A 24233-nucleotide genomic window follows, 5' to 3' on the forward strand; every position below is an offset into this window, starting at 1 on the left:
GGTGTTAAGTTCGCAGAGGTGCGGCAGGAGCTGCTTCATATGGTAGAGATTGAGGGAATACTAGCTGAAATTGTGGAAATCAAGACCTTAGCCGTGTACTTCTGTGTGGAACTGGGCGTCGTTATATTTATGATTTCATGTGGATGGTGCTCAAGATTATACATAAAACGGAATATTCAAGTAGAGCCTGAGAAACAGGCAGAAGAAGGGAAAATTGCAACAGCAAGGGAGTCAGAGGTATGTACAGATCGAAGTGTGAAAAATGAAAAACTGACAGAAGAAGGGACGACATCGATAGATGAACCTAGGATGGAACCAGTTCGGCAAAAAGATACTGAGTCGGACATTCGGAAGTTGCTGTCAAAATCAAGGTGAACAAAAAAGGGAAAAAGAGTGGATATTATCGGATTGGAAGAGAAGCCCAGCACTATTGGAAATGATGAGGCACTGGAACCATCAGGGGTATCATATGCGGATCTGGAGATGATGCAGCTAACACAACTTCCTCATCACGATTACGAACCGGGAGAACTAACTTGAGCCACTACTGTATACATGGCATTATAAGAATTTGAGACTGTATAGGATTTCAAACCCAACGACCTACCCGTCCCTCCCTCCTATCCCAACCCATGTTTGTTACAGGTGTGTCACCAAGGGAAATGCAGTCAGCATGTTGGATAGTCCAAGCCTATTGGGTCTACAGAATGATGAGGACTGGGGTCGATGGGGCCCCAACTACTTTGTGCAGGCAGCGAAATACAAATTATTCCTTATTTAGTAGATATCTAATATTATTATCCTGACATGCATTGTAATTTCAACAATTATTCTATTTTCTTTAGTATGTAGAGAGTCTCTTCAGGGAATTATAATCTTTGTCTTTTTGTATATACTATTTGTTTTGGTTATAGGAATGCAAAATGTATACTATTGTGCAGTTGAGAATGAATATGCGTTCCAGCCGGATGAAAAAGGGGATCGTGATTTCGAGTGGTATCAGGGAGTTCACATGCGACCTACCCTGTCAATAGGATTGTCCCTTTTACCATTCGGGAGAATGGCTTCCTTTTTCGAGCCGGGGGAGTGTGTGACGGGTGGGCTGAGGCCCATCCGTCTAATAGTAATTAACAAGTAATAGATAGATAAATCCAAAATCCAGAAGTAATATATATTATTTGTATTTGATGAAGATTGGGCGCTATACAGCTGCACATCGGTATCACATTACATTAGCCGCACTAAGTCTTACTTTTTATAATATAACACGACGAGCAGACGTTTTGAGTGGTCAGCAGTTTTGGCTGTGGGAAGAAAAGAGTTCCCGTTGGAGACTGCGGAGGGATATTTCCTTATGCAGTAAGAAGAGAGCTTTCATGAATAACGGCGGAGTGATACTTTCGAGGTAGAGGATGCAATCTCAGGAAAGAGTTAGTTACCATAGTTAAGCTGATTCGAATAGTCGTCTGCTCGCGCATAAATATTGTATCTCCCTTATTTTACCGCTATAATTACAGATCACTATAAGAATACAATTAACTACGCTATTGCTAAATAAAAATATTGCATTTGTATCCATATGATTTATGCTATCTTAGATTTGGAAAAGAGACACTCAGGGCCTTTTCTGGGTACTCCCGTATTTGGGGACGCCCAATAAACAAATATCCATACAATTCACATACAGTCATTTATTCACTGAGCGACTCACACCCGTTATAACATCCTATTAAATTTCTAGAGAGGCTGAGCTAGGCACGGTAGGTTCGGTTACGTAGTAAGAACATCAAGGTGTAAGCTCACACGTAACAGTCATTATGATAACCATTATGATCACCTCTATGATCATCATCATGATAACTATCATGACCACCATAATGATCACTTTCATGATTATCATGATGATCATGATTTTAATCATGATGCACATATTTGTGATCCTGATGGTGATCATAATAGTTATCATGATGATCATGATGACCATGTTAAGACCATGATGATCATGATCGTGATTATAATAATCATTACAGTGATCAAGGCGATCATGATGGTGATCATAATGATGTTCATGATAATAATCATGAGAGTGAACATGATGCTGATCTTGATAACCCTGATGATTATTATCACCATGTTTTGGTATCCTCACTATCATGATTAGCATGATCATCGTGATCACAGTCATGATTATCATCATCACCATTGAGATCTTTATAATCAACACAAAGATCATGATCATGATCACCATCACGATCCTTATCACTATAATCACCAACATGATCATCATGAACACCAGTATGATCATCATGATCGTCATGATCACTATTATGATCATCATGATCATCATTACGATCATCATCATCAACATCTTGATCATCGTGATCACCATAATGATCATCATGGTCACCATGATTATCACCGCAATAATTATTATGATCACCATAATCATCATGATGGTTATCATGATCAGCATTATAAAGATCATGATTAGTATCATGATCACCAACATGATCATAATGATTTCTGTCATGATCACCATGATGATCATGATGACCATACAGATCACCATCATGATTACAATCATGATCACCATTATGACCAATATCATGACCGCCATTGGGTTCACTTTCATGATTATCATGATGATCATGATTGTAATTATGATGCACACGATTGTGGTTATGATGATGATCATGATGGTGACCATGTTGATCATGATGTTGATCACGATAATCATGATGGTGATTACGATAATCATGATGGTGATCATGATGATCACAATGGTGATCATCATGATCACTGTCATGATCCTCATGATTACCATTAATATCATCATGATCACCGTTGTGATCATGACCATGATAACCATCATGATCCTTCTCACTACAATCACCAACATGATCATTATGATCACCATAATTATCATCATGATCACCATTATGAACATCATGATCACCATCATGACGATCATGATCACCATCAGTATCATCATGATCACCATCAGTATCATCATGATCACCATCATGATCACCATCATGATCACCATCATGATCACCATCATGATCATAATGATCGTCATGATAACCATCACGATCCTTCTCACTACAATCACCAACATGATCATTATGATCACCATAATTATCATCATGATCATCATGATCACCATCTTGATCATCGTGATCAACACAAAGATCAGTATAATCACCGTCATTATCACCATAATAATTATTATGATCACCATCATTATCATCTTGATAACTATCTTGATCATCATGATCAGCATTATGATCCTCATTACCATAGTCATCATCATGTTTATCACGACTAGCATTATAAACATCATGATCACTATTGTCACGATATTTAAATATCGTGGCAGTCTCACATTAGGTCGGTGAGCAACAGATGGCAGCACACGCTGCTCTCACGTCTCTACACTCATTAATTTTATGATTATTTTGTTTATATATATAAGATTTTATATTTATTATTACACTGCTTGGACTTAATTATTTCATTAGATGAAAACTGCGCTGAAATCAGCAAAAGAAAAAATTACTGATTATATTGAAGTTACAAGTATAATTATGAGGCTGGGAGATAATTATTCGTTTTATTTATATGCTTGTAATTATTGTGTTGGTCGGCGCATGCGCGGCGACGCAACAGTTGTCAGCAGCAAGTTATTCTAGTATAAATGAAACATAATTCTTTTACATACATTATTAATTGGTTTGGCAATTTAATTTACTGTCAATGTCATAATATCACGGGTACTTGGGCAGTTGACGTCGGGAATTGGCAATGTTGCACAATTGACATCGGATACGTCGTCGTTGGTAGTATTTGAAATTAAAATGCGACAGAGATATTACTCCGATGGGTTAAACTGAGATGCCTATATAAAATATGGCCGGTCGAGGTGCCGACATGAAAATCACGTGCTGCCATGGTCAGACGTGGATAATCTTTTGTTCGAGCAGGGTGTGCTGTTGCGTGTGTAAAAATTTTTAAGTGGTTTTGTTGCTGCATATATATACGTATATTGTTGGTTAAATTGAGCTGATTTGCTTTTATTCACATTAACACTCACGATGGAGCCTATTCGCCACTTGTACTACGACGATGACTGTAAGTACCTTTGGTAAATTCATTGGCGTGTAGCTTTGCATTCCCGCGTTGGTGGCCATTTGCAAGCGTGGGAATTTCACGTATTTGATAGTGTATTAGTGTGGTATTATTAAGTTGTGATTGCAAGCATATGAATAAAATTGGTAATAATCGCGCCCAGTGGATGATTTAATTTAATCACAGTTATTTTATTATTTAAATAGCGACTATTGGTTGTGAGAAAAATATTTTTGTTGATATTATTAGTTTACGTCACGTGATTACCATCATATGCGACCGGGCTGCGATAGTCTAATATATGTATATATATATATATACAGTACACGACGCTGAGTTGTAATATTTGAGTTATAAATTGTAGTATGTTGGGTATTATTTATAACTGAGTATTGATAAAATTTATGAGATATTACTAATTTGAGTTAATAAATATTAGTAATTTGCGTATCAACTACTAATAAGTTGAATTGGAAATCGTTAGTATCTGAGTATTATTTATACAATTATCATTGAGTTGAATTGAATTATTAATTATTATTTAGTTGAATATTGGTTAAGAAGTATTATTAATCTGCGTAACAATTATTATTAATCCGAGTTTTTAATTATTGTTAATTTAAATTAATATTATATTCATTTTGATTTGAGTTGTAATCAAATATTTTATTATTTGCGTTATTAAGTATTTTGCTATTGTTGTTCCTGTGCGAGTGAACCACTACCCACTAATATTTATGTTTGTTCACTACATTTATTATTTATGCGCAAAAATTATTATTTGAATTAAGTTATATGCGCATACTATTTTTTTTATTACTTTTGTAAGTGATTTATCATTATTTTGAGCATTATTTATGTGAGTATGCGTCATATATATTGGCTAATTAATTAATTAATTAATGGATAATTAAACAAATGGTCACCAACCCGGTTTCTTTTTCATTTAAATTTTATTTATTTATTTATACTAGTGCTATCTTTTTCTTGCTATCCTTTTTCCTAAATCTGAAATCGCTATCCTGTCATTTTATTTTATTTTCATTTTTATTTTCTCCGTTGTGGTATTTTGAGTTGATTTTTTGTTCGTGGGGCACACGAACTGGCGCCCAATTAGGATTTCTAACCCAGCCCGAGCGGAGCAGCCAGTCCAGGGAGATTCAGGACATCTCCAGGTGGGACATTGGACTCGGGGTTTATTTTATTTTCCAGTTTCAGACCAACGGAGAGGCATAACGGCTATTGAGCGTTCCCCACACTCCGCCGTGGGTCGCGCGAAATAGAAGAGAACGTTATACTATCATTATCACAATGACCATTGTCATGATCATCATTATGATCATGATGATCATCGTCATTATCACTATCATGATTATCATGATCACCATCACAATCACAATAATGATCATCATGATCACTATCATGATTATCATGATCACTATCATGATTATCATGATCACCATTATGATCATCACGTGATTGTCACGTAACTATTTAAATTTGTAACTTTAGTTAGTTGTAAGTACAATATTTTAATTTTACGTTTAAATTTGAGTCGTTACGCGGGCATTCCGTCATTTTGCCGATAGAGACGGCAGTCCGTGCACGGTGCTGAGGCATGCGCGCCGCGTATGAGAGAACACGTGTGCAAAATAATTTTAGTTTATAATTTAAACATACAAACAATTGATTTTCATTATTTTTAAGTATTTGTTTATGATTTTGAAACAGTTGAGATGTATAAGCCAGTGTAACATTATGCCCCAACATTTGTTTAACATATTATTTTATTTAAACTTGTCATCCGACTAAGGATGTCAGTTTTGATTTTGGAAAATATTGACTGCCGGGTAATGGTAAATCAATACCTTTTCTATATTCCCGACGTCTATTTAATGATTCTTAAATAATTACTATTTCATTAATTAGATAAAATAAAAACATGCATATGTTATAAATAAATAGTTTATACACTTGAATAAATATTCATGTATCATTCAGGTGTCTAGAAATTATCTTTATAATTCATATTTTTAATTTAAAACTAGGCCCAGGGCTAGTAAATATATTCATAATAGTAATTGAGGGTGATGGGTGCGCTACGTCGTCGACGACCAACAGGTGGAGGATAGGGTAATTAATTTAGAAAGATACGTGCAGTTAGTGTGCACGGACGTTAGTCTGAGAAAAATTTTCAAGTTCTATTGATAAATTGGTGAATTATTAATAATATTGTAGTCGATTAAAGTTCACCGGATGAATTAGCTGATATATTTGTTCCAGCTCATATTATTTTGGTTGTCTGCAGTGTTAATTTTAAGTAAGTACTTTGGATTGCTTTCACGGCATATATTTTTCACGTGATAACCTCCCCCGGTAGTTATTGGTCACCGCGGCGAGTGAAATTAGGTTGTTAATAATTAACTGCTGAATGATACATGATTTACATTATATATAATTATTGTTAGATGTTTCGTTTATTAGTGTTAAAAAATATTTTGATATTTCTACATATATATATATATATATATATATATATATATATATATATATATATATATATATATAAGTCAAGTACAACGTAGTTAAACGTTGCCGGTAGACATATATATATCTATAGTGCGCATACAGTACTTGAGCCAATTTCTCAAGTACTGACATCGTCACTTGGGCGAAAATTCCGCAAAGTAAGAAAAATTATTTTTTTTTGTTCTCACTCGAAATATTTGTCGAAAAAATATTAAGCATTATTATATATATTTATTATTAATTATATTTATTATCAATCAAAATAATTGAGTAACTTTACTTTTTTTTACTTTTGATTTATTTGTTTCCCCAGCGGTCTAAAATAATTATTGAAATTTTTATTCTAAAACTATAAATTATTTTAATACAGAGGAATTTATTATTTTAAGTGTGAGTGAGGATAAATCCCGTGTCTTTCTCTCTCTCACAAGTGTTGAGAGATAAAATAAGAGATAAAAAGATTGTAATTATTTATTATTCTTATCTGGACAATATTTAAATAAAATAATTGTTTCTTTGACTTAATATTAAATCAAGATTATTAATTAAGTTAAATTATATTTATTTTTGGTATATTCAGTTTATATAGTTTATTGTGATACTGCTATCATATTGTTGGCAATCAGCACGTACTCTTGTTGTTAATAATTTGACAAAGTTAAATACTGTAAAATATTATTATTTTTCTATTGTTTAGTAATTAAAACTCGGAAACCCACAGCTTTCGGGGAAGATTTGATATTTATTTTCCTCTGGATCTTATCCTACTGTTTTATTTTATTTTTTCTGTTCTTATTTATTACTTGTATGTAATTATTCATCATATATTTACTATTTTTCTTTTTCATTATTTATTTTATTTCTCTCGAGTGTTTATCCGCTTCGTCACAAGTCACTTGCTCGGATTGTTCCTCGTAGATTCCCCCTGAATAATTTTTGTCCGTTTTGGGATAAACGGACTGGTGCCTGCGTGCACGAACCCAGCCTGAGGAGCTGGTCCAGGCACGACAACATTTCATTATTATTTATAATTTAACAATTATTAAAATTTATTATTTTATTTTAATTTGATCTCGGTATCTATTATTATTTAGTTAACACGCGTGGGCGACCGCATACGCTATATTGGGCCTTTCCGCGTCTTTGTCGCGAAATTTCAGCTAAGTATACGTTATATGGTGACCTGATGATGAAATCCGGATGATTTTATTCGGACTGGGATTATCAACCGCCGGTAGCCGTAATACACGACGCGATCGGCTAAATCAGTATCACAAACGGGCTCTCGGGGTTCCGAATATCCCCTGGGATCGGAAAAAGGATGAGATATCACACGATTTGGACGCGCGGGCGAGTAACCTAACCGACGCGAAGATTCGTCGATACTTGCTATCTCAGCAAGTTAATCCATCGGGTTCCAGCGAGGTGGTTCAGGACCGTTTCCGACGGTTGCTGCTACGCGACGATGGGAATTACGATGCACCCTGGAGTCTTTGGAAAGACGAGTTGGTTCCAGTCGATCAACAGGTGCCGGAATTTCCCGATGGCATGGATGCATATGTCACCGGGGCAACATTTGTACAGGGGCTGCGCATGCTTGAGGAAAAAATGGAACGTGGGCAGCAGAGACTGTACGAGATGATCGAGAGGTTATATACAAATAATCAAATTCGTGCGTCTTCACCGCATGGTGATCCCATGGTACCTGCAGCCCTCCCGGAAATCAGTGTAATTCCCACTGTTGCTACCACCGTAAGTTCTGGACAAAATCCGAGACCTGCCACGACTCAGGGCAACCATGCGCACGACCCCAGGACCAATCCACTGGCTCCACACCCAGACGACATCACTACTAACCAGCGACGGCAAAATACTGGGTCTGGAGACCCTCCTAACCCCACACCGTCCAGGGTTCAGTTCCAGACACCCAAGGATTCCCACAGAGGTCTTAATTCTGACCGACATCACCATAGTTCGTCGGGAGAGTCAAATTCAGATCACAGTTATTCATCATCGTCCTCTATCACTCACATCGGAGTTCGGGTAGCGAGAAACGCCATTCACCCAGCGTTTTCGCTCGTGATCACGGTGCCATTGCCAGAAATTGAAAGTTATCGTTTTCTGGTGATGGTTCTATGACCAGCGATGAATTTCTGAGACACCTGGTCGTATTAATGCGCAGCGCTAGGATTGGCCGAGCTGATCGTCTCGCAGTATTACCAGAGGTCTTCAAGGGCAAAGCTGAAGTCTGGTTTAGCGTAAATTGCCACCTATGGTCGAATTGGGAGTCATTCCAATCAGAATTCTTGATGTGGTTCAAGAGTGGTGGTCGTCAACGCGAAATCAGGGCTGATATTCGCGCACGAAATCAGGGCCTGAAGGAAAATGCCCGCGATTACTTGATCTGCAGAACTTATATTCTCGGCTAAGACACCCACCGTCAGAACGCTCACAAGTCAAACGGGCAACAAAAGGGTTGTTACCCGCCTACTGGGATCACTGTCCACTCGGTGATTTCGATACATATCACTCTCTACTTATGAAAGCCACCCAGGTCGAGGAGAGATGGGAAGCAATCATCGCCAACCACCGCCAAGAGAAGAAACGAAAGTGAAAGAATCTTCATATTCCGCGGGTATTAGACCTCCTAGGGACCACAGAGGTGCTTTACACGCGGTTGACACTCCGGCCGAACATTCTGACTCAACCAGTGGTTTACAGCCGGGACTGGGGACGAAAAAGAAGCGAAGATCTCGTCGATCTCGCCAGCAGAGGGCTGCTGAGCAACATTTGGCACCTGTGACACCTGGTGGACCTAACCAGTCGACAAAACAGATTACCAAGGCAACTGCAAAGACTGCTGAGCAGTGTGGAAATCCACAGAACCCGCCAGCGAGTCAGTAGCAGGTCCAATTTGCGCAGATTCACGGTGCCATTCCCAAGAACCCTTCCGTACAGCATCAACAACCTCCGAGGGTGTCAAATCCACCTGCCAGTAATTCTCCGAGAGGTCCAATGACTTCACATGGTGGCAATCGATCGCCTCCTGGATTCAGCCACAATAATAATCAGTCATTTGCCCGTAATCCGGGTCAAATGGGACAAAACAGAATCAATCGCCCAAGAATCTGTTACAATTGTGGCTCACTGGAACATTTAGGCTACTTCTGTCACGAACCACGCCGGGACGTATGCATGAGGTGCGGAAAGGTTGGAAAGACTGCCGTTACATGTGTTTGTAACGTAGAAAGCCGTCCCAACGCTTTCCAATTACCAAAAAACGACGACGCAGCCCGCCAGTAGAGAGTGGCGGTGCTGGACGTTTATCAATCCCTCCAACAACAGTCACTAGGGCGCGGGTTTCGATGAGTTTACGTCTTATTGTTGTCCAGGCGGATATTCATGCTGTTTCTGATCCACCGTGCGAGGCCAAGTGTGAAAAAGATGCCACACTTGATGAATTAACCGCGGTGGATGATCGTACAGCTGTTTCAGTGCCGTTTATAAATCAACTCGGTGATGAAAATGATGATTTTTGGCGTCTACGTCATGGTAAATCTCGACCGCAGGTTGACATCCACGCGGGTACTCGTCAAAAGGTCGCAATAATCGATACCGGAGCTAAAACAACTGCTTTTGGTGACTTCACGAGAGAATTAATGGCTGATGGTTTTCCATGTCTGTTTGAAGCTCGACCGACTCGTTTTGGGATGGCAAACCGAACGACTGACGTGAGTGGAGGCGTGGTAAACGTGAAAATGACCCTCGATGGTGTTGAAGAGGTCATATTTCCGGTCCATTATATTCCTCGGTTGGGAAGTTTGAATTTGATCTGTACCGATTTCATAAATTATATAAATATGGAATTGGACCTGAGAAACCGATCTTGGCGTATGCGCAATGGTACCTGGCATGAATTAATGTTCGAACCTGAAATTAATTCGCGACCTGAAGATGTCGCAGCTGTGCATGAACTCACTGAAGATGAAACCAAACAGTTACACGAGTTCTTGAACTTTCAACAGAAACTAATGCCACCTGGTTTGGGATTGACCTCGTTGGTTGAGCATGACATTAGTCTCAAAGACGAGCGACCGATTAAACAGCGAGTTTATCGTCGATAACCAGTGGTTCTTCAGGCATTACACGAGGCAATTGACAAGATGCTCGAAGATGACATCGTTGAACCTGCTCTAGCGTCTGAATGGTTCAGTCAGCCTATTATGGTGAAGAAACCCGACGGAACATATCGCATATGCGTAGACTTTCGCGATGTGAACAACGTAACTGAAAAAGACACGTATCGACCGCCGGATATGATTGAGATTCTCGAGAAATGTTGTGATGCACATTATATTACGACACTCGATATGAACTTTGCGTTTTGACAAATCCTAATGAGTCCAAATAGTCGAAAATATACTGCTTTTTGGGTTCCCGGTCGTGGTCTTTTCCAATACAAACGTATGCCGATGGGGTTATGCAACGCTCCCGCGAGTTTCCAGCGTGTGATGGATAAGATAATTACGCCTGATTTATCTCCGTTTTTATTCGCGCATCTGGACGATATAATTATCGTAACCCCGACTTCCAAGAAACATCTGGAGATGTTGGAAGTCGTTTTGAGTTGTTTACGAGGCGCTGGGTTTACTTTAAACTTCGACAAAAGTAAATTTTGCCAACAGCAAGTACGATTTTTGGGCTTTTTACTGGACAAAAGGGACTCAGGCCAGATCTTGAGAAAACTGAAACGATATTGAACTACCCGTGGCCTAAAAATGTTAAACAAATACGTCACTTCAATGGCATGATTAATTGGTACCATCGCTATTTGAAAAACGTCGCGTGCGTAGCTGGTCCATTATATCGCTTGACGCGGAAAGATGTACCCTGGCGATGGACTGAGGCTGAAGAAGAGTCTTTTCAGTCTTCCAAGAAAGCACTCGCGGAAGCTCCAGTCTTGTCAACACCTGACTACACGCTACCGTTTACGTCATATACGGATGCGAGTCAGTGTGAACTCGGTGCAGTCCTAGTTCAACGTAACGGCAATCGTGAATACCTGATTGTGCGCGCGAGTAAAGCCTTGACCAGCGCCGAATCCAACTACAGTACGACTGAAAAGGAATGTCTTGCGGTAGTTTGGGCCGTACGTAAATTTAGACATTACCTTGAAGGTTTTAAATTTACAGTCGTAACTGATCATGCCAGCCTCCAGTGGCTCATGAATGCTCGAGATCCGACGGGAAAATTAGCCCGGTGGGTTATGGAGCTCTCCAAGTACGATATGAAGATCGAATATCGGAAAGGGGCGGAAAACGAAGCCCCGGATGCTCTCTCGCGTATCTACGAATACCAGGAATCTACCGAGAGTCAAGTCAACGCACTGGGCGAGGCTGGAAATGATGAGGGGTATGAAGAAAAGTGTCGTTTGTTGATTTCAGATCCAAACGCACTACCCGATTATCACTACGAGAATGGTAGGCTGTATCGACGACGGCCTAACTCGATGAGACAGTTCCTCGGTGAAGAAGATAACGACTGGAAAATAGTCGTACCAGTCAATCGACGAGAACGACTTCTTCAGGAACTCCACGATCATCCACAATCTGGACACTTGGGCGTCCAGAAGACATACGCACGGGCGTTATTGAGGTATTATTAGCCTGGAATGTTCCATGATATACAGAGATATCAATAGAGATCAGTAGAGACATATCAAGAGATATGTCAATACTTGTGAACGATGTCTTGAGTCTAAACCAGTTCAGAGCAAACCAATCGGGTTTATAACTCCGAGGATACCCAGTGAGCCTTGGGAAGTAGTAACCGCGAATACGATGTCGTTTACGCGTTCTCGTGCGGGTTATTCATATTTACTTGTTCTTGAAGACCTATACAGTCGGTGGATCGAGGGCGTGCCCGTTCGAGCTGCAAACGGGAAAACTGTAGCCATGAGCCTTCGACAGTTCGTCCTTAATCGTTGGGGCGTTCCGCGCGTATTCTGGACCGATAACAGAAGCAAGTATTTGATCAGAGATGTCTCTGATCTCATTCAGGAGTGTGGTATTCAACATACTACCACACCACGGTATCATGCCCAAGCTAACCCAGTTGAAAGAGTCAACCGTAATCTGAAGACCATGATTATGAGTTACCTGGGTGATGATCATCGTGACTAGGATGTAAATATTCACGAATTCCAGTTTGCATACAATACTGCGGTTCATGAATCACTCGGTGTGACTCCCGCGTATTTAAACTTGGGCCGTGATCCATGTCCTATTCGCAACTGTCGATCTTCATTATCAGCATTATAATCCTCATTACCATAGTCATCATCATGTTTATCACGACCAGAATTATAAAGATCATGATCACGATCATGATCATAGTGACCATTGTCATAATCCTCCTCATGATCATGATGATCATCGTCATTATCACTATCATGATTATCATGATCACCATCACGATCACGATAATGATCATCATGATCACTATCATGGTTATCACGATCACCATTATGATCATCATGATCACCATCATGATCATCATGGTCACCATCATGATCATCATGGTAACCAACATGATCATGATGATCACCAACATGATCATCATGATCACTATTATGTTCATCATGATCAACATCTTAATCATCATGATCATCATGATCACTATTATGATCATCATGATCATCATGATCAACATCTTAATCATCATGATCACCATAAAGATCATCACGATTACTATCGTTATCACCATTATGATTATTATGATCCTCATCACCATAATCATTATCATGTTTATACAGGTCATGATCACCATCATGATCATAATGATCATTGTCATGATCACCATTATGATCTTCATCATTATAATCATCATCATGATTATAAAGATCATGATCACAATGATAGCCATCAAGATCACTAGAATGATTAAAATGATCACCATCATGATCCTCATCACCATAATCATGATCATGATGATGATTATCATTATCACGATCACTGTCATGATCATCATGATTGAAATCACGATCACAATCATGATCATTATGAATTCCATTATGATCATCATGATTCCCGTCATAATCATCATGATCACCATATAGATCATCACGATCACCATCATTATCACCATAATGATTATTATGATCACCATCACGATCATCATGATTACTATCTTGATCGTTATGATCACTATTATGATCCCGATCACCATAATCATCATCATCTTTATACATGTCATGATCACCATTATGATCACTATCATGATCGTAATGATCACCATCATGATCACTATCATGATCATAATGATCACCATCATGATCACTATCATGATCCTTATTACTATAATCACCAACATGATCATCACGATCGCTATAATTATCATGATGGTCACCATTATGATCATCATGATAACAATTATGACCATCATGATCATCATGATCATAATCACCATCATGATCATCATGATCATAATCACCATCATGATCATCATGATCATAATCACCATCATGATCATCATGATCATAATCACCATCATGATCAGCATGATCATCATGATCACTATTATGATCATCATGATTATTCTGATCATCATTATGATCATCGTGATCACCATAATGATTATCATGTTCACCATCATGATCTTCAACACTATAATCATCATGACGGTTATCATGATCAGCATTTAAAAGATCGTGATCACTATCATGGTCACCATCATGAACATAATGATCGTTGTCTTGATCAACATTATGATCATGATGACCATAATGATCACCATCATGATCACAACCATGATTACCATCATGACCAATATCATGACCACGATTGTGTTCACTTTCATGATGACCACGATGGTAATTATGATGCACATGATTGTGGTCATGATGATGATCATGATGGTGATAATGATGATCATAATGGTGATCATAATGATCATGATAATGCTCATGATGGTAATCATGTCGATTATTATGGTAATAATTATGATGATGATCATGATGATTATGATACTAATGATGATGATCATGATGATAATAATGATATTCCTGATGATTATGATGATGATCATGATTGGGATTATGATGAAAATTATGATGATCAAGAAGATATTTATAATCATCATGATAGTGATCATCATGATCTTGATAGACCCCATGTTGTTAATCATGATGACGACCATGATAGTGCAAATGATGGTCATTATGATGGTGATCATAATGGTGCTCATGATGAAGATCAAGATGATTGTGATGGTGCCTATTATGCCAATCATGATGGTGATCTCGATGACCATAATCATCATCAGGATCATCATGGTCACCATCATGAGCGTCAAGATCACCATCATCACCATCATTATCATCATGATCAACATCAATATCATCATGATCTCCATAATGATCATCATGATCATTAAAATCATCATTATCATTAAAATCACCATTATCATGATGATAATCATGATCATCATCATGAACATCATGGACATCAAGCTTACTATCTTGGTCATCATGATCACCATAATGCTCATCATAATAACCATTATGATCACTTTAATGATCGTAATGATCACCATCACAATCACTGTTATTATCATCATGGACATGATTGTGATCATGATTATCATGATGTTTTTCATGATAAGCAAGATGGAGATCATGATGATTGTGTTGGTAATCATGATGATAATCATGACGATAATGATGGTATTCATGATAAAAATCATGATGATCATGATGATGATCATCTTCATCATGATGGTGATGATGATTATTATGATGATGATCATTATGATCATGATGATGATTATGATGGTGATCATGATGGCGATTATGATAGTAATAATGATGATCATAATGGTGCTGATGATGGTAATCATGATGATCATGATGATGACTATGATGGTGATTATGATGGTCCTCATTATGGTTATCATAACAACCATCATGAACATCGAGACCACCATCATGATCATCATGATCACTATAATGATCATCATGATCATTATCATGTTTACCATCATAATCACCATAATGATCATTATGATGATCGAGATGTTAATCATGACGAACATGATGGTAATCATGATGATCATAATGGTGATCATAATAATAATGGTTGTGATCATCATCACGATTATCACGATATCCATCATTATCACTATCATGATTATCATGATCACCATTATGATTATTACGTCCAAAATTGGTATGAAATTATTTCAGTTTTGTGAGTATTTGGTCCAAGCCGAAGCCTATAAACCGGGAATTCCAGAGGTTTCTGTCTCAATAATATGGTTGGTGAAGGTTAAGCTAAATGATAAATTTCCGGTTTAAATTTAATATATATACATATTCTAAAAATCGTACAAATGTTATGTTTTGTTAATTAGTAATTACAAAAATTTAGGTATTAATATTATTCAATTACTCAAATTACAATTTTCAACCACAAAAATTTATGGTTCCAATATAAATTCTAAAACAAAAATTAAATGTTGACACACTAAAACAAGATTGATCATTCAAAATACAGTTTCAGAAATAAATTTCGTGACCAGACTATTTCTCAAAGTCTCTTACAATATTTAATTATTGCTGTCAAATTAATCATTACTATTTTTAACGCTCTAACAATATTTTATCTGTACCTAATTATTTTCAAATATTCATTGACATACCTGGTTTTTTGCAGTTTCGTTGCAACAAAATTCAAACAGAAAACGATGATACAGAATACTTAGACGTTAAATGTAAATGAATAGACTCAACATTAAAAAATAATTTATAGTTCTACGTGGAGAAAACCCGGCTACTGAACTTAATTAATATTTTCCGATCTGCACCCTGGGATATCCTAGTCAAGAGAGAGAGTTCACGCGACCCAATTTTTGGGTCTCAATTTTAAGGGCGTTCCAATTGACCTCAATTGGGGGAAAATCGTGACCAATTAGAGTCCGGTTTCTTGGGCGCTTACCCTCACTCCTAGATTTTCCGGGGAGCATCGCCTGAACTCCCTCTTTGATTGGAGGCTCTCCGTTATATCTATGTGTCTATTCGCTTAAGTGTGTGTGTGTGTGTGTGTGTATGTGTCCACCCACACTCAAGCACATTAACGCGTGAGCAAAACTCATACACGCACGCACAGGCATGCACATTTACTGTCCGCGTTTAATTCTTATTTGATGAATTATTATTTATGAGTTATTTGAAATTATAATTTATTATCAATTATTCATGGAGGTTATATATGAAATATTTTTTGGTATTTATGAATATTATTTATTATTTATCAGGCCTGGCCTCTTGCCTAGAACCATTAATTATTAATTATTATTTATAAAATGTTTATTATTTATTACTACTATTTATTGTTTGTCAGGTCTGGCCTCCTGCCGAGAACCTTTAATTATTAATTATTATTTATGAAATAATATTTATCATTCATTCATATTAGTACTTATAATTTTTCTTAGGAAATTAAAAATAGATTATTCTTTAATGAGGTTGCTTTACTTTAAAAGGTTTTCGAATCTTATCTATAATTCAAAAAAAAATATTAAACTTTTATGATGTTTGTTTGGGTCTTAAGCCGTTAAAAGCTTTGTGACGCACGAAAGTAAGTTTCTAAATGACCCACAATACACTTAATGTATACTCTCATTATTCTGATTTAAAATTACAACATGAGAGAAAAAAAAATAAAATGATTAAATTTTGCCAGACGTAACATAATCTTCGTGGTCTCCATCATATTCACCATCATGATCACTATCATGATTATCATCATAATCATCATCATGATTATAATTACCACCACCATGATCATCAGAATCACAATCATGTTCATTATGATCATCACGATCACCAGCATAATCATTATGATCACTATCATGGCAATCATGATAACTATCTGAATCATCACGATCACTATCAAGATCATTAAAATCACCATTATGATCATCATGTACACCTTCATGATCGCCATAATAATCATCAAGATCACAATAACAATCACCATTATGATCACCATCATGATCACTATCATTACTGTCATGACCACCATAATGATCTTCATGGTAGTAATGACAAATATGATGGTGACCATGATGATCAGGATTATAATCATGATGAACATGATGTTGATCATGTTGATTATGATGTTGATCATGTTGATTATGATAAGGATCATAATGATACGTGGTGGTAATCATCATAACGATTATCACGGTCACCATCATGATCAACATCAGAATCATTCTGATCACTATCATTATCATCATGATCACTACCATGATCATGGTAATCATCATCAAGATCACTATCATGATCACCATCACGAACATTGTCGTAATCATCATGATGATCATGATGGTAATCATAATGAACATGATGCTGATTATGATGATCGTGATGGTAATCATGATAAACATGATGGAGATCATAATGATGATGCTGGTAATCATGATGATGATCATGATAGTGTTCATGATTGCATTCATGTTGATCATAATGGTGTACATGATCCTTATGATAATGATCATAATGATCATGATAGTGCCCATGTTGGTATTTATGATAATCTTGATGGTAATCATGATGATCATGATGTTGCTTATGATGATCATTATAATAGTAATCATGATAGTGATCACGATGATTATGATGATTATGATGATGATCATGATGGCAATCATGATGATGATCATGATGGTAATCATGATGGTAATCATGATGGTAATCATGATGGTAATCATGATGATGATCATGATGGTAATCATGATTACAATCGTGATGATTATGATTGTAATCATAATGATCATGATGGTGTTCGTGATGATCATGATAATCACGATAGTGATCATGATGGTCATTATGATGGTGCTAATGACGCCAATCATGATAATCATGATGGTGATCATAAATATGAAGATCACTATCATCACCATCATCACCATCATGATCATCATCATCACTATCATGATCATCATGATCAACGTCAACATCCTTATTATTACCATTATGATCATCATGATCATCATGATCACCAGTATGTTCATCATGATCACCGCTACGTTCATGATCATGATCACCGTCATAATCCTCATCACTATAATCACCATCATGATCGTCATGATCACCATAATGATCATCATGATCACAAGTATGTTCATAATGATCGCCACTACGATCATGATCATGATCACCATCATAATCCTCATCACTATAATCACCATCATGATCGTCATGATCACCATAATGATCATTATGATGACCATCATGATTATCATCATCATCATGATCACCATCACGATCATTGTCATGATCATCATGATGATCATGACGTCAATCATAATGAGCATGATTGTGATTATAATGATCATGATGGTAATCATGATAAGCATTATGGAGATAATTATGATCATATTGGTGATAATGGTAGTAATCATGATGTTAATCATGATGATCATGATGGTGATTATGATGGTAACCATAATGATCAAGATCGTGATCTTGATAACCATGATGTTTATGATGGTATCATGATGACAATCATAATGATCATAAGGATATTCGTAATCATCATGAGAGTGATCATAATGATCACGATCGTGCCCATGATGGTAATCATGATGGTGATCTTGATGATCATGATCATTATCATGATAACTATCAGGATCATCATGGTCACCATCATGAACATCAAGATCACCATCATCACCATCAGGATCGTCATGATCAATGTCATGAACATTATGATCACTATTCTGATCATCATGATTAACATCAAGATCCTCATTATTACTATCATGATCATCATGATCACCGTCATGATCATAGTGATCGACATTATGATCATTTTGATCACCATTATTTTTATATTGATCACTACTACAATCATGATCATGATTATCATCATGATCCTTATCACTATAATCACCATCATGATCAGCATGATCACCATAATGATCATCATGACTACCATCATTATCATCATGAACACCATCATAATTATCATGAACACCATCATGATCATCATGATCACCATCATGATCATCATGGTCATCAAGATCACCATCTTCATCATCATGATCACTATAATGCTCATCATGATAACCATTATGATCACTATAATGATCATAATGATCACCATCATGATCACAATCATGATCACCATCGCAATCACTGTCATTATGATCATTATGATCATGTCATTTATCATAATGAACATGATGGTGATCATGGTTATCATGATGGTTATCATAATAATTATGATGGAGATCATGATGATCATGTTGTCGATCATGATCGTGATGATGATGATAATCATGACGATCATGATGGTATTCATGATGAAGATCATGATGATGATGATGATGATGATGATGATGATTATCATGATCATGATGGTCATGATGATTATCTTGATGGCGATCATGTCGATAATCACGATATAACGTTCTCTACTATTTTACGCGTCCCACGGCGGAGTGTGGTTCGCGCTCAATAGCCGTTATGGCTCTCCGTTGGTTGAAAAACTGAAAATAAAATAATAACCATAGCCCAAAATGTCCTACCTGGAGATATCCTGAATCTCCCTGGACTAGCTGCTGTGCTCAGGCTATGTTAGACAACCTCGTTGGGCGCCAGTTCGTGTTTCCCACGAACAAAATTAACTCGAAAATAACACAACGGAGAAAAATGAAAGTGAAAATAAAATGAATAATAGGATAGCGATTTCAGATTTTAGGAATGAGGATAGCAAGAACAGATAGCAGTAATTAAAATAATAATTAAATTAACTACTACCGGGTTGATGACCATTTGTTCAATTATCAATTAATTAATAAAGTAATCAGTCAAATATATCGCATACTCACATAAACAATATTCGGCAAAAATAATAGTATATCACTTACAAAATAAAATAATAATTATAGTATGCGCATATAAAATTATAACTCACAGAAAAAATAATAATACTGCACAAACATTAAATGTATTGAAAAACAATATATCTGTTAATAATTAATAGTTTCAATCGCACGTGACCATAAACAAAAATTATCTAAATATAATCAATTGCTTCTTTCACAATATAATACTGGAACAATTTTAAATATTTTATCACTCGCGTGTGACCATAGAAATTGTTTAATAAATAATTTCATGTAAATTACTTCCAGTAATGGTTCCCAGTAAATTCCACTGGTGAATCTTGCGGTATTTACAGAATAATATTATATTGTACGCAAATAATAAAGATAAATACCACTCGTGGATAAAATAAGTATGAATGATATTTATACCTTGATCACTCTCACGTGATAATTCAATAATAACTTAATAATTCACACTAAAGATTAATAATAATGATAATAACGCAAATTAATAATAACCACTTCTCAAATTAATAATAATTAATAATTCAAATTAATAATAATTAATACTCAAATTAATAATACTTAATACCTCAAATGAATAATAACCAATACTCAAATTAATAATAGTTAATAACTCAGCATTCTGTACTATATATATATATATATATATATATATATATATATATATATATATATGACTGTCGAAAACCCAGTCGCATATGTTTTGTCATCACGTGACATAAAATAATAATTGTAGCAAAATATTTCTAAAATGAATATTCGGTATTCAAAATAACAATAAATATTTGCGATCAAAAATTAATCATCCACTGGGCTCGATTATTACTCAGTTCATTATATGCTTGTAAAAGTCTAGCAATAAATAATCATCAACTGCGTGATGTTCACACGCTTGCAAATGGCCACCAACGCGGGAAAGCAAAGTTACACGCCAATGAATTAACTCAAAGGTACTTACAATCGTTGCTGTGAACAAACTGCGAACCAGATCCCTTCGGTGTCACGCTAAGTGATAATTACTACTCCGCACTTATCAAGGCAACCTTGCAATAATACTCAAGGCAATTGATATATATTTATATATATATATATATATATATATATATATATATGTATATATATATATATACATATAGCCAAACTCAAGTGGCGTATCAAAGAAAGGTTACTAGCAACAAGCACACACCCTGCTCGTACCATTGTTTATCCACGTCTGACCATGGCAGCACGTGAATTTCATGCCAGCACCTAGGCCGGCGCCATCTTCATATCGATATCTCACTTCAACCAATGGGAACCAGCTCTGTCGCATGTTAATTCGACTACTACCAACGACAACCTACACGATGTCAACTGTGTAACTTCGCCAATTCCCGACGTCAAATGCACAATTACTCCTCGCCTTACTAATTACTTTTACTATAAATTGCTAAATCAATTAATGATTTATGCATGATAACTCTAAAATTAATTTATACTATAATAAATTTGTTGATGACAACTGTTGCGTCGCCGCACATGCGCCGACCAACCACAATAACTACAAGCCTATAAACAAAATGAACAACTATTTCCCCAGCCTCCTAAAATCTAATTGTAAGACCAACATGATCAGTAAATTTTGCTGAATTCATCGCAGTTTTCACCTACTAAATCAATTAAGTACAAGTAGTGTAATAATTAAATTAAATTTTACATATAAACAAAATAATCATAATATTAATGAACGGAGAGACGTGTGAGCAGCGTGTGCTGCCATCTGTTGCGCCCCAGCCTGATGTGAGACTGCCGCGATATTTAAATATCGTGACAACGATTATCATCATGATGGTAATTATGATGTTAATCATGATAATCATGATGGTGATCATGATCTATATGATCACCATTATTATTATCATCATGATCATCATGTTCACTATCATGATAACTTTATAATTTCTTATTATTTTTTAAGAATATGAGGTCGTAATCTGGATTTTGACCGGTTCTGGCCCATTTTGGAGGCCTATGAATTTCTGGCTAAGAATTTATGCCTTCTATTAGTTGCTCGTATCATTTTTAGTGTGAAGGAGGTCGCTCACAACTCGACTAAGCAGTTTTGGCTCTATAACTTGATATTTTTATATTTTTTTCTGATAATATGTTATCAAAATCTGGATTTTGGCCCATTTTTGGGGCCTACGTATCTTCGGCTAAGGTTTTATGGCTTTCATTAATTTCTGTTATTATTTAGATTGTGAACGGAGTCGCCCTCGACGTGCCTGAGCAGTTTGGTGGCCTATAATTTCATATTTTCATATTTTATTCTAAGAATGACAGCTTGAAATCTTGATTTTGGCCAGTTTTTGCCCATTTTTCAGTCGTATGGCTCTCTGGCTAAGACTTTATACCTTCAATCAATTGTTCTTATTATCTTGATTGTGAAAAAGTTCGCTCTTAACTTGTCTGAGCAGTTGTTACACTATAACTTTATGATTAATTTTTTTTTTATAAGAATATGACGTTGAATTTTGGATTGTGGCTTGTGTTGACCCAGTTTTGAGGCCTATGGCTTTTTGGCTCAGACTCATAGGTGCCCAATTATGGCTCTCATCTTTTATAATATATTTTGATTTTTTTTTTTCAAATATGAGGTGAAAAACTCGATTTTGGCCAGTTTTGGCCAATTTTTAAGGCTTATGGCTTTCTGGTTAATACTTTAAGGCTTTATTTAGTTGATCTCATGATATTGACTGAGGAAGGGTCACCCTCGACGTGCCTGAGTAGTTTGTTCGACTACAACTTCATAATTTCTTATTTTGAAATCTAGATTTTGGCCGGTTTTGGTCAATTCTCGAGGCCTATGGTTCTCTCGCTAAAACTTTATTGGTTCCATTCATTGCTCTTAAAATTTTATTCGTGTAGGGGGGTCACCTTTGATGTTCCTAAGCAGCTGTGGCCCTGTAACTTATATTCTCAAATTTGTTTTTGAAATAATGAGATCGAAATCTGAATTTAGGCTGTTTTGGCCCATTTTTAAATCTTATTGCTCTCTTGCTAAGACTTTTTGGCTTCCATTCATTGTTTTCATCATCTTTACTGTGTAACGGGGTTGAATGCTCCCGCATTTTAATTTAAATTTAATTTCGACCCCTGCCAAAAGATTCGTAATCCTTCTTCAAGAACTTTCAATATTGTAGAAAATACAGACATTGATGCGCCGGGGTTGCTACGGTCGAGTTTTCGTCTTTTGGTTTTAGGAGTTGGCTAACCTGAGTGGAGAGGTACGAGGCCCAGAGACGACGAGGTGTCGGTCTCTTGGCTCGCAGCAACCGCCGTGGACGGACGTGCTCAGCCACTATCACCTTGTTTTCCACTACTACTACTATCTACTACTACTACGACACGTGCTGATATTCATGTTCATAATGGGCCAAGATTATATAAGCCCACCTCAGGCGGAAGCTTATTTTACTTAAGTTTAATTAAGATTTATTTAAATCATTTATATTATTAATAATTACTGTGGATTCGACCTGGTGTATTTGGAAAGGTTTGGAATGGATTGGTGGATTTGAAAGGAACTTGTTTGAGGTTTTGGTCAGGGAGGAAAAGGATCTGTGGAAAGAAGGACTGGTTTGGACTGGAGATTGTTTGAGTACGTCGAGTCGTTT

The 24233-nt window shown here is 36.5% G+C and overlaps 6 protein-coding genes across 6 annotated transcripts; 2 read left to right on the forward strand and 4 right to left on the reverse strand.

Moving 5' to 3' along the window:
- Positions 1-2126: 2126 nt before the first annotated feature.
- LOC103571320 (histidine-rich glycoprotein-like) lies at positions 2127-3442 on the reverse strand. The gene is made up of 2 exons (XM_014440131.1): positions 3429-3442; positions 2127-3324 (listed from the first exon to the last, which is right to left on the reverse strand). Exons 1-2 carry the CDS (start codon positions 3440-3442, stop codon positions 2127-2129), a joined length of 1212 nt encoding a protein of 403 aa, XP_014295617.1.
- A 9441-nt stretch (positions 3443-12883) lies between these two features.
- LOC103571319 (uncharacterized protein DDB_G0290685-like) lies at positions 12884-14829 on the reverse strand. Its single transcript, XM_014440132.2, has 3 exons — positions 14825-14829; positions 13387-14507; positions 12884-13308 (listed from the first exon to the last, which is right to left on the reverse strand). Exons 1-3 carry the CDS (start codon positions 14827-14829, stop codon positions 12884-12886), a joined length of 1551 nt encoding a protein of 516 aa, XP_014295618.2.
- Positions 14830-14833: 4 nt separating this feature from the next.
- LOC128667446 (histidine-rich glycoprotein-like) lies at positions 14834-15279 on the reverse strand. Its single transcript, XM_053737398.1, has 2 exons — positions 15259-15279; positions 14834-15199 (listed from the first exon to the last, which is right to left on the reverse strand). The coding sequence occupies exons 1-2, from the start codon at positions 15277-15279 to the stop codon at positions 14834-14836; spliced, it is 387 nt and encodes a 128-aa protein (XP_053593373.1).
- A 43-nt stretch (positions 15280-15322) lies between these two features.
- Positions 15323-15906, forward strand: LOC103571317 (uncharacterized histidine-rich protein DDB_G0274557-like). The gene is made up of 2 exons (XM_008549441.1): positions 15323-15342; positions 15513-15906. Exons 1-2 carry the CDS (start codon positions 15323-15325, stop codon positions 15904-15906), a joined length of 414 nt encoding a protein of 137 aa, XP_008547663.1.
- Positions 15907-17382: 1476 nt separating this feature from the next.
- Positions 17383-17822, reverse strand: LOC103571316 (prostatic spermine-binding protein-like). Its single transcript, XM_008549440.1, has 2 exons — positions 17809-17822; positions 17383-17722 (listed from the first exon to the last, which is right to left on the reverse strand). Exons 1-2 carry the CDS (start codon positions 17820-17822, stop codon positions 17383-17385), a joined length of 354 nt encoding a protein of 117 aa, XP_008547662.1.
- A 43-nt stretch (positions 17823-17865) lies between these two features.
- On the forward strand, positions 17866-22864 carry LOC103571315 (sarcoplasmic reticulum histidine-rich calcium-binding protein-like). Its single transcript, XM_053737399.1, has 4 exons — positions 17866-19200; positions 19242-19416; positions 19465-20168; positions 22814-22864. Exons 1-4 carry the CDS (start codon positions 17866-17868, stop codon positions 22862-22864), a joined length of 2265 nt encoding a protein of 754 aa, XP_053593374.1.
- Positions 22865-24233: the final 1369 nt, after the last annotated feature.

Source organism: Microplitis demolitor, chromosome 3 (assembly GCF_026212275.2).
Source record: "Microplitis demolitor isolate Queensland-Clemson2020A chromosome 3, iyMicDemo2.1a, whole genome shotgun sequence".
Classification (NCBI taxonomy): domain Eukaryota; kingdom Metazoa; phylum Arthropoda; class Insecta; order Hymenoptera; family Braconidae; genus Microplitis; species Microplitis demolitor.

Excerpts from the sequence above, each read along its gene's own strand:
- LOC103571319 (XM_014440132.2), bottom strand. Across the intron at positions 13,309-13,386 it reads TAATCGTGATGATCTTTATG|ATGTTGATCATGATGAACAT; the intron begins GTGATCATGATG and ends ATGATGATTAAG.
- LOC103571317 (XM_008549441.1), top strand. The coding sequence starts at position 15,323 with ATGGAGATCATGATGATTGT. Across the intron at positions 15,343-15,512 it reads ATGGAGATCATGATGATTGT|TAATAATGATGATCATAATG; the intron begins GTTGGTAATCAT and ends CGATTATGATAG.
- LOC128667446 (XM_053737398.1), bottom strand. The coding sequence starts at position 15,279 with ATGTCCATGATGATAATAACA. Across the intron at positions 15,200-15,258 it reads TGTCCATGATGATAATAACA|CATTATGGTGATCATGATGA; the intron begins GTGATTGTGATG and ends TATTATGATGAG.
- LOC103571315 (XM_053737399.1), top strand. The coding sequence starts at position 17,866 with ATGATACGTGGTGGTAATCATCATAACGATTATCACGGTCACCATCAT. Across the intron at positions 19,201-19,241 it reads GTGATCTTGATAACCATGAT|GATATTCGTAATCATCATGA; the intron begins GTTTATGATGGT and ends AATGATCATAAG. Across the intron at positions 19,417-19,464 it reads TCAGGATCGTCATGATCAAT|ATCCTCATTATTACTATCAT; the intron begins GTCATGAACATT and ends ATTAACATCAAG.